This window comes from Arvicola amphibius, chromosome 5, assembly GCF_903992535.2.
Source record: "Arvicola amphibius chromosome 5, mArvAmp1.2, whole genome shotgun sequence".
Taxonomy (NCBI): domain Eukaryota; kingdom Metazoa; phylum Chordata; class Mammalia; order Rodentia; family Cricetidae; genus Arvicola; species Arvicola amphibius.
This window is the reverse complement of record NC_052051.1, coordinates 83,649,404-83,660,074: the sequence shown is the minus strand read 5'-3', so window position 1 is coordinate 83,660,074 and position 10,671 is coordinate 83,649,404. Positions and strand designations below refer to the sequence as shown.

The following is a 10,671-nucleotide window of genomic DNA, read 5'->3' as shown; positions in this document are numbered from 1 at the left end:
TGGAAGTGCAAGAATGTAGGTCTCTTCCTTAAAACTGTACGTTTTTTTTTTTTTTTTTTTTTTTTTTTTTTAAATCCTGGAACTCAGAGATCTGCCTGCCTCTCCCTCTCAGTGCTGGGATCAAAGGCATGCACCTGCCACACCCAAGATGATAAATCTTAGGTGGGTTGTCTTCTGAGACGTGGTCTCATCTTGTAGGCCAAGCTGGTTTCAACCTTGTGATCCTTTTGAGTGTACCATTACACTTGTTGGGTGGGGGGAGTTCAAGAAAGGGTTTCTCTGTGTAGCCTTGGCTGTCCTCGAACTTGCTCTGTAGACCAGGCTGGTCTCGAACTTACATGGAGCTGCCTACCTCTGCCTCCCAAGTGCTGGGATTAAAGGTGTGCACCACCATCATCCAGCAGTGTACATTTTATTACAATTAATGGCTTGCAACTAGGATGACAAAATTTCACCTGTCAGTTGTCAAGGGCAGGTTACAGACACCTGCCTATTGCTATCAGGTGGCTGTGGTTGCCCAGGGTGGGTCTGCTTTTCCCCTTTTGGGCAGAGGCAGCCCAGCCAGAGTTGCTGGTTCCAGCAGTGTTAAGATGGTAATAAACACTGGTTCTGACCTTCAAGTAAGCAGTTCCATTGCCTTGATCCCAGTGCCTGGAGACTCAAGACTTCGATGGCTTCCTTTCTTGCACATTGTACTAGCTGTAGCTGGGTGACAGTGAGGCGGTGAGCCAGGGAAACAGCAGGGCTGGAGACAGGGAGAGCTGTATACTTGGGTTGGGCTCCTGGCTGGGCCTCTGCAGTTACTTAGGTGCTAAGCTAAACAAAACCTTAGCAACAGGTCTCTCAGGAACGGGTGTTTTAAGAATATAACACACTGCTGGTCATGGAGCAGCTGAGCACTGCTTTTGAAGACTCCAGTCAAAGGTGGCTCAGCAAGTGTTACTGTTTCTGACCCGACTTTCCCAATGGCCCCATTCTTGTCCTTGGGCCTGACTTGACTCTGTGGGTACAGGGAACCTGCACAGTGATTATCTAGTTCACGTTTGCACCTAGAATTATAGGTACATCGGCCCCACCTTCAACTCTGCAGTGTAAGACCTGAAGACTGTAAGCTGTGCTGCAGGCAGCTCCTGAGAGCCCACTGCCCTTGCTGGAGCCTGTCAGATGGAGTAGCAGAACCTGGACAGGCCATTTGACGTCCCCCACTTCCCTTATTTCTCAGCATCAACCCTTTTCACCAGACCGGTCACCATTCCTTGTCACATCCTCTGCTGCTGTCTTTCTCCCGGCATTCTGTCCTGCAGACAGGGTGGCAGGTATGCTACGTGAGGGGACAGAATGCTGGCGATAACAGCCCACCCTTAGAAGAGGCTTCGCGAGGGTTCTTCATGTACTTTGTGTCACTGAATATTCAAGCACATGGCCCTGTACAAGGCTCTAGGGAGCCAAGGCTGTAAGGTGTTTGGTCAAATCCCAAGACTCAAGCAGCCCTGACAGACTCAAGAGTTCCTGAAATTCAGGCTCAACCCTTCCCTTCTTATGGAGCCTGGTGATGGCCCAGTGATACAGAGAGGTGGGAATGGTGGACTAGTTGTCCAGACAACATTTGGAATAGGAAATTGTAAAGTACAGAAAACTTTTATTGGAAACCTCTTGATTATATTTCCAAATTTAGCTCTTATTTCCCAACAAAGCACTGGAGAAGGGGCCTCCTAGCCACCTGGTCCCAGCCTGAGTGTGGCTGCAGGAGTTGGTTCCCATTGTGCAGGGCTGAAGAACACAGGCAACCTTGAAGGATGCTCTGCTCAGCTTCCCTGGCCTCTACCCGGATAGGTCTGAGAAAGAAAGGCCACTGGCTAAGCTGCCAAGAATCCATGCCCTCACCCCTACTCAGGCTGGCTGTGGGGGCAAATCGGGTTCAGCAGGCCATGAATGTGCCTGATCCAAAGGCTGCAGTGCCTTCTGGCCACCACTGCTGGGCACATTTCTCTGTGGCAGCAGAAGCATGCACAGGTGAAAGTCTCCAGTATTACATGCAGATCACTAATAAGCAGTTGTGAGCCACCTGCTCCAATGAGTAACAGCTGCTGCCAGTGACTAGGGATCAGAGGAACAGGGCAGGCTGGCAGAGGCACTTGACTTACTCAAGCAACAATACCTGGAAGTTTAAGTCAACCATAAGCTCAAAAAGGAACCAATCCAGCTTGTAAACCCAGGGCCATATACAGACTCTGAAATTGGAGGGAGTAGCTCCCCACTCCTGCTCTAGTCTCAGGGACTCGAGCAGCAGGACACACAGTGCTCCCTTGGGCACCATGTGTCTTGAGTGAGTCATCACATTAAACACACCCCAGGGTTTCCTGGACTGCTAGAATAGAGCCAGTCACTTTGCAGACGCTCTGTAAGAAAGAAGATGCTCAGTAGGAGCGCACCGTGTGCAAAGGATGCAGTTCCACACACACAGCTGAGGGATTACTCTGCCCCTGCCAGCCCCATTCATCTTTCTTTAGATGCAGCAGCACAGTTTCTGAGGAATCTTCACAGGAGGCCTCCATCCAGAAAGAGGCTCCCCTCCTTCCCCAGTGACACTGCCGACCCAAACATATTTTTCTATAAAATATCTGGTTTCTCTGAAAGTAATAAATATTTACCATGTCCTATATCCAAGCAGTAGCAATTGAGGGAGGGTGGGAAGGAAAGAGCTTTTCTGTGACTGTCATGAGGAAAGATGGAGGGAAAGGAAGGGAGATTGGGGTGGCCCAGTAACTACTGGTGACACGGAGCCCTCCTTCGCCCCACTTGGTCTTGCTCAGTGTCCCCGCCACCAGTTGGAATGTCAGGTGGCTGCTAAGGACAAGTAGTTGGGGGAGCTGCAGAGTAGACCAGGCCGGGGCTGGCAGCAGAAGGGAAGGATAACACCCTTTGTGAGGCAGCTGAGGATGGTCCTGCTGAGCTCTTCTATTATAGCCAGAGTCCTCCCAAAGTCTGGCACTGGGTCTGACTGCTGCCACGAGTCTCCAGGAGGTCCAAGAGCAGGGGCTTCTAGGTCTCATAGGGAACCACCCTGTTCTTTACTGGCCAGAGACAGTAGGACAGCAGGGAGATGCTGAGGATGAGGAGGTTCTTTGCTGGATCCACAGGAAGGGGGATGCTGCGGATACTCGGGACACATTTACTGCAGGGTTTCAACAAAGGCATCAAATTCTCGGACATTCTTCTCATGCACAGCCAGTTTCTCCGGTAAAGAATCCTGTAGCAAAAAGAGGAGAGGGGCTTACTCTAGAAGGCCTGGAGGTCCATCTGAACGTTGTGGGTGTCTAAAGTCCCTGGGAAAACAGGGACAAGGCATTCACTGGACTTTCAAGATGTACACAAGTCTGTGGGAGGTTGGACACCTGCATCTTTTGACTGCCTGAAGTCGTGGGGTGGGAAAAGTCACCACGAAAGAATCCAGGAAAAGACAACCATGCTGCCTGCCTGTCCTGCAGCACCAGCTGTTAATGAAGACCTTGTCCTTCCTAGAGGTTGCCTCCATCAGCGATGAGCAGCAAGCTACACCAGAATGCTTTCAACTGCAGGGTGACCTTCCACAGTGGGGTAAAAGCATAAGAGACCCAGGAAAAGATGGTGTGCTTTAGACACTGAAGTGGCTTGGACACCCTACCAACACTGCCCAGATGGAAGGGGAGCCTCAGCTAGCACTGGCTAAGTGATCACAGCTGGATCTCGTGGACACTGTTTCCTTCTGAGCTCCCCACTCTGGGATTAAAACTTAGACTGCTACCATAGGCAGGTCACCCCTCATAGGTGTTCCCTTCTGTATGAAAACCTGTTTTATAAGACTCATGTTTTTAAGCATAGGTTTAGCTATGTTTTGAAGGATGATGTGGGTGTGCAGTTCAGTGGCAGAGCCTTACATAGGCAAGCCCAGGGTTTATCCCCAGTTACACACACACACACACACACACACACACACACACACACACACACACACACACACACACACAGAGAGAGAGAGAGAGAGAGAGAAAGAGAGAGAGAGAGAGAGAGAGATCTGTAATGGGGTCTGGTGCTCTCTTCTGGCCTGCAGGCATACAGACAGAATATTGTATACATAATAAATAAATAAATATTAAAAAAAAAGAGAGAGAGAGAATATGTGCGTTAGTGTGGTGCTTAGACAGCCTCATTTAATGCTAATACTTAGAGGCAGGCATGGAAGCACACACCTTTAATCCCTGCAGAGGCAGGAAAATTGCAGAGTATGAGGCCAGCCTGGACAACACCAAGAAAGTACATAAAAGAGCCACTGAGATGCTTCAAGGGTAAAAAGCATTTCTTGTTACTACGCAACCCTACATGGTCCTCTGATCTGAGTGACACACATATGTTGTGGCATGGACATGACACTCCTGCCACATCACACACACAAATAGTAAATATTTTTAAAGTGTTGTGAAAAAGAAAAATGAGTCAAGGCAGCAAGACGAACAGCAGGCGGCATGTGCACGTCAGGTGTGACTACAGAGTGACACCCAGAGAGAAGGCAGAGAGGCAGCATGGAGTAACAGGAAGAAGGCTCTAAGCCTGTGGCACCTGAGTGCCAACATGAGGATAGGAGGCGAGAGGAGGAGCCCTGGGGGGAGGGGGCTTCCATACCAAGTCTTCCGCCATAGACTGGGCTCCAATATCTATGGAGAGGCTGCTCAGCTGAGGGGGATTCTGAAATTCACGGTAAAAGGTCCCCAAGTCCATCGGAAGAATGTCATCTTTAGAAAAAGCAGGTTTCTTTAAAAACAACACAAACTCAGGTTAGTTCATCTTTGGACCATGAAGGAAAACCAAAAGAGAGTTATCTAATAATAAGATTCCTGCTTTCCAAGAAGAGTGAATGAATTCTAGACTCATCTAAGGGAGAGGAAAAGTCTTTGTACCCTGCTTGTCTGGGCTACACTCTAGTCTTGATGATGCCATCCCTTCCTCTGGTTAGGTTTATCACCTTCCCTTCAAACTCCTCCTAAGCAGAGGGCTTTTGGAAAGCAAATACTGCATTTCCCCAGAGATGTGACCCCGAAAGCCTTGCTGTTGACAGGGCTCAAATGTTTCCTCAGAGCACCCCTGGAGGCTGGGCACCACCCCATCCGAAGTGAACATCTTGTTCCCAGGCAGCAGATGCTTCTAGCTTTACTCCTCAGAGAACAGCGAAGACCATGGGTGGTGACTGTAACTTACAAAGTCAAGCACAACAAAGTCGTCGTGTGGATTGCCACTGCTGCCCCCGCTGGAGCCCTCCGAGTGTAGGCTGCCGTGGAGAGGAGACGTGGTCTCTGGTGAGTCTGGGGGATTCACCTAATTCAGAATAAGGCAGAGTCAGTGCAGACTCTGAACAGGAAATGGTTACTGTGAGCTGTCTGACAGCTATGGCTGAAACATACTGCTGCACGGGGCATTGAGGTGCATGCTTGTAATCCTAGCACTCAGGAGGCTGAGGCAGGGGAACTTCAAGTTGGAGGTTTTCTTGGGCTACACAGAGTTCCAGGTCAGTTTTGGCTTTGTAGCAAGCCCTTATCTCAAAACAAACAAAGGAGAGAGACAGATATATATATATATATATATATATATATATATATATATATATATATATATAGAGAGAGAGAGAGAGAGAGACAGAGAGAGAGAGAGAGAGAGAGAGACAGACAGAGAGAGAGAGAGAGAATATGATGGCTGCAAATTCATAAGCCAAGGAGCCTGGTTTAAGTCCTGTAAAGGACTCAGTGACTGCCCAGGAAGGATGACCACTGCAGCATCTACTGGAAACTGGTAGTAACTGGTGGGCTCACCATAGGATCAGCATCCTCCAGCTCCAAATTCTTGGGAGCAAACATGGCAAAGGGTATGTCCAAACTTGTCAGGGCCACCTGAAGAGATAAAGGAGAGACGTGTTCCTGCCTGACTTTCCGTAGCACACTTGTTTCTTACAGGCTGCCAGGGGCCCAGCAGCTTTCCACAGTTTGGCCAATCACGCCACCCTGGCCTCCAAACACATATGGTCACAGCAGAGGACTATGGGAATATAGTTGGGAATGCTTAGTCACAGAAACTGAGGAGCAGTGTGTCACAGGGTCCACTGTTACTGATCCTCTTCAAAGACAAACTTGCACACATAGGGTGGGGCGGTGGTGGATCTCTGTGAGTTCAAGGCCAGCCTGGTCTATAAGAGCTAGTTCCAGAACAGGCTCCAAAGCAACAAGGAAAACCCGTCTTGAAAAAAAAAATAAACAAACAAAAAAACTTACACACATACAAATTTTGCAATCAATTTCAGCAGTTCCACTGGACCTTATTAAGAACAGATATCCGTGAGGGTAGTGGCAGGAAAATCACCTGGTTGATGGGTTTGTTGACAAACGCTCCAACTTTTCGGACAAAAATAGTCTCCAAGACATCATGGGGTGAGGCCCGTCCCTCACTGCTGTTAGATACGGTCTCAGTGTCCTCACTACAGAAGGAAGAAGTGGTGCTCACTCTCCAACCACAGAACAACTCTAGTCCCTGAGCCCACCTTCCCATGAAGCAGCCTGCGCAAGAAGTCTAGCTGGGGGGCTGGAGAGATGGCTAAGAGGTTAAGAGCACTAGCTATTCTTCCAGAGGTCATGAGTTCAATTCCCAGCAACCACATGGTGCCTCCCAGGTACCTATAATGAGATCTGGTGCCCTCTTCTGGCATACAGAACACTGTATACATAATAAATAAATAAATTTAAAAAAAAGTCTAGCTGATACCACTGCACTGCTTTTTGGCTTGGAGGAAGACTAGACTTGCTGGAACAACTAAAATGGTCACATATGTGAATAAAACGTTACTCTGTAATGGTGTGATCTCATATCCTATGTATGTATGTACGTACGTACCTATCTATCTATCTATCTATCTATCTATCTATCTATCTATCTATCTATCTATCTACCTAATGTTCATTGGTGTTTTGCCTGCATGTTTGTCTATGTGAGGGTGTCCAATCTAGGAGTTACAGACAGTTGTGAGCCACCATGTGGGTGCTGGGAATTGAATCTGGATCCTCTGAAAGAACCTTCAGTGAACTTAACTGCTAAGCCATCTCTCCAGCCCCTTTAGCCTCTTTGTTTTTGAATAACTAAAAATACCATAAGATCCTATAGTTTCAAGCTGGGCTTAGTGGTACATGCCCTTAATATCAGCACTGAGGAGAAGACTTCTGGGTTTTTTGTTTGTTTGGTTTCGTTTTTGCTTTTTAAAAATTTATTATATACACAGTGTTCTGACTGACTGCATGCCCACCAGAAGAGGGCACCAGATCTCACTTCAATGGGTATGAGCCATCATGTGGTTGCTGGGAATTGAAATCAGGGCCACCCAAAGAACAGTCAGTGTTCTTAACCTCTGAGCCAGCTGTCCAGCCTGGCGTATGAGTTCTTATGACCTGGCTCTCAGAGCTCTCACCATCCAGGGCCCACTGTCTTCAGCTAACCCTAGACATTCCAGGAGTCCAGGGTAAGAAAACTGGGGTGCCAAGTGACTAACAGCTCCTCCCGTGGCCATGTGGGCGGAGCTGGAGTGAAAAAGGATCAACATTCATAAAGACAGGAATAGAATAAATTATTTCCCAATGATTTCCCCTCCTACTACTCCACTGTGCCAATGAAAAAGTACATTGGGCATTTCTCTAATGAGAAAGTTTGTGGGTGAAGGAACGTGTCATTCTCTTTATCCCAAGACTATCCACATAAAGGGTGGGCAGGGAAGGACAGCTTTCAATGCAGCTTCCAGAGACAGTGCTCAAGGGGGTAGGAAGAAACAGGTACTTTCTCCAGTCATGGTCTCTCTCTCACCCACACACACACCCACACACACCCACACACACAGACACACACACACATATACACACTGAGAATACATGAAGAAGAAAGCCCTGCCATTTCCTCTTAGCAGCTAAGCCCCAGAAAGCTTCCTCATATACCAGTTGCAATATTAGACTCTCATCAAAGACCTTTACCCTGGGAGCAAGCAATATCAAGCTGCGTCTGTGTATCAGGTTATCCCTGGATGGCTTTAAGAGTAGCAGAGCCATGATGCGAACTCACCTGCTAGATGGCGTGGCAGCACAGTGGGTCCCCTCAGAAGGTGTGTGAGTCACCGGTCTCTCCTGATCAGCCTGGGTGCCATGAGCAGGCTGGCTGGGAGCAAGAGGTACCCCACCTTCCTTCCCAGGAACCATCAACTTTGGAGGGAATGGAAAGACAAAATGAACCACAGCACTGTCATGCAGCAGGCGAACCTCATAAGCTTTCCCATCACCAATGCCTCCATTAGGTAGGCGGCCATCTGAGATGTGGTTACTGAAATGTAGATGTAGACATGCACGACCACAGAGGGAGAAGGAAGGGAAGGGAGTGAAACCCGGAGGAGCCACCTTCTCAGAAAGTCATTTCAGTCCTTCAAGCTACTCTGTTGCCCCTAAGGAGGGGAGGCAGCCCTGGGAAGCCCGTGGTCCTCCCCATCCTTGAAGATACCTGGTGAGCGTGTGTAGTGTTTAAGCCAGCAGTAAACACTACTGGATAAGCCAGGTCAGCAGATCCAAGGCCCAGGACAGCAGGCTGATAGGAAAGGCGAGAGCTTGAGAGCTGAGCAAGAGAAAAACAGAGGGCAGAGGAGAGGCAGGGAGAAAAAGGCAATCCTAGCACGTGACCCATGCGGGAGCTCAGCAGAAAGGCAGAATCCTTTGGAACAACACGTGAGCCAGGCCTTTTTCATTATGAGAAGAGACTTGTATGATCTGGGAATAGCTTTAGAGCCCCCCAAGGCCTCAGCAGTGAGTGCTTGCTTGGCTCCTTAGTTCCCTATGCTTCCAGCTCAGCGCGTCTCCTGGGCACAATCCTGGGGTGAATTTCCCACATCATCCTATTTTCTCCTTTGTCCTTGAGATCTCTAATGACACCTCCATCACCCCAGGGAATGGATGGCTCCTATTTATATTGACAATAGAAAGATCACCAGTCACGGACTGTTTGTTTGGAAATCTGATATAAATAACTCCATGTATTCTTCACATAAATGGAAGGAGAAGGGTCAAATAAAAAAAAAAAACTATTTTGGGTGACTGTGTCCTGTTAACATCAATTACTAAGCCTTAAAATAACCCCACAGAATGCTTGGGGACTAAATAACTATACCCTGTACCCTGTTTTCATTTTGTTTTTTAACGTAGAAAGAAGCCGTCTGATCACATCCCCTTCTTCCCATTATGAACTCACTTGATGGGAAAAGGCCAGTCCTGCCATGGGGACCCTCAGAGTGTCCGTCAGCACAGGAGGAGGGGTCTGAGAATGTGCCTTTGTGACAGTAAACACACACTGTGCACAGACACAGAGACAGAAGAAACGAGAGAAAGAGAAGGGACTTGAGAAAGAAATGGTCAAAACCCCCGGAAGGGGCAGCAGTGAAAAGCTGGACGGAGAGGAGCGACCCAGGAGAGACAGGGAGATGAATGCTGGCTCTACCAAGCAGCGACTAGGAGGGTGCTGAGAAGTGACAGCTCTCTCAGGGCATCCCTGTCAGCCTGTCTGACTCACGTGGGAATGCCATGGCAAAGCAGTAACCCACACCACACATTAGTCTGTCGTCAGCTGGAAAGGTGTGGGCGGCAGTGAAGGAACAGCTAACCTGGGAGGCCCTGAGTAGAGTGGAGGTGAACTTGGTCAGGAACCCTCAGCACAGGCTTAAAGAGATAAAATTTGTGAGCCAGATTGTTAGCAAGCTTGGGGGTACACTTTCCTATGTCATCCGGGGAGTGACTGAAAGCTGTGTGTGTATTCACATGGTCTTGCAGTTGGGAGAATTTCAGAATAAAAGCTTGGGCATTCTTAGAATTTCAAGGATATTTATATGAATGTTGGTTATTTGGGGTTCTGCTGTTTCAGCTTTACATTTGACTTCCACAGGTGTAGTGTAGCATACCCCAATCATCACAAAATAAATAAATGTAGCAAAAAAAGTTTTTTAACATAAAAGAACTTAATAAGAATAATCTCCCCATTAAAATAAACTGGTAGCTGAGCTTGGTGACACATGCCTGATCCTAGCTTTGGGAGGTGGAGGCAGGAGGATAAGGCATTCAAAGTTGGTCTTGGCTGCATTTCAAGTGATAAGACCTTGTTTCAAATAAACAAAAAAATCCTAGCAGTGCATGGTGGTACATGCCCTTTAATCCTGGCACTAAGATAGAGGCACGACACTCTGTGAGTTCAAGGCCAGCCTGGTCTACACAGACCCCATCTCAAAAAGGAAAAGTAAAACAAATAGGTCTAGAAGAACTAATAATACAAAAGTCATAGTGTGCATGCTTGCAATTCCAGCACTCAGGAGGGAGAGGAAAAAGAGAATGGCCACAGGTTCAAAGCCAGCCTGGTCTGTATAGCGTGTTCTAGGTCAGCCAAGCATACACAGTGAGACATTATTTCAAAAACAAGAACCTGAAGTCCAAGTGGAAGAGGATAAGGCAATGAAGTGGATGGTAAAGGCATCTGAGGAGTCTACAAAATCCAGTCAGCAGAAATGATGACTGCCTGTCCCAGTCTCAACCCATACCTGTTGTACAGACTACAGCGATGCTTCGTCTGGGAAAGAGGGCTTCA

The 10,671-nt window shown here is 47.9% G+C and overlaps 1 protein-coding gene across 4 annotated transcripts in view; it reads right to left on the bottom strand.

The window, feature by feature from the left end:
* Positions 1–1,622: 1,622 nt before the first annotated feature.
* The window catches only part of Atg13 (autophagy related 13), a 39,699-nt gene continuing 30,650 nt past the window's right edge, over positions 1,623–10,671 (bottom strand). For 2 of the 4 annotated variants that reach the window (XM_038329794.1, XM_038329793.1), the window contains 7 exons: positions 8,551–8,661; positions 8,122–8,258; positions 6,385–6,499; positions 5,841–5,918; positions 5,233–5,349; positions 4,660–4,788; positions 1,623–3,250 (listed from right to left, as the gene is read on the bottom strand). In XM_038329794.1, the coding sequence (XP_038185722.1) occupies positions 3,173–3,250; positions 4,660–4,788; positions 5,233–5,349; positions 5,841–5,918; positions 6,385–6,499; positions 8,122–8,258; positions 8,551–8,661 (765 nt within the window). In that variant the 3' untranslated portion in view covers positions 1,623–3,172. Of the gene's footprint in view, positions 3,251–4,659; positions 4,789–5,232; positions 5,350–5,840; positions 5,919–6,384; positions 6,500–8,121; positions 8,259–8,550; positions 8,662–9,291; positions 9,391–10,671 lie in introns of all 4 variants that reach the window. The other 2 variants (XM_038329796.1, XM_038329795.1) reach the window with 2 other exon arrangements.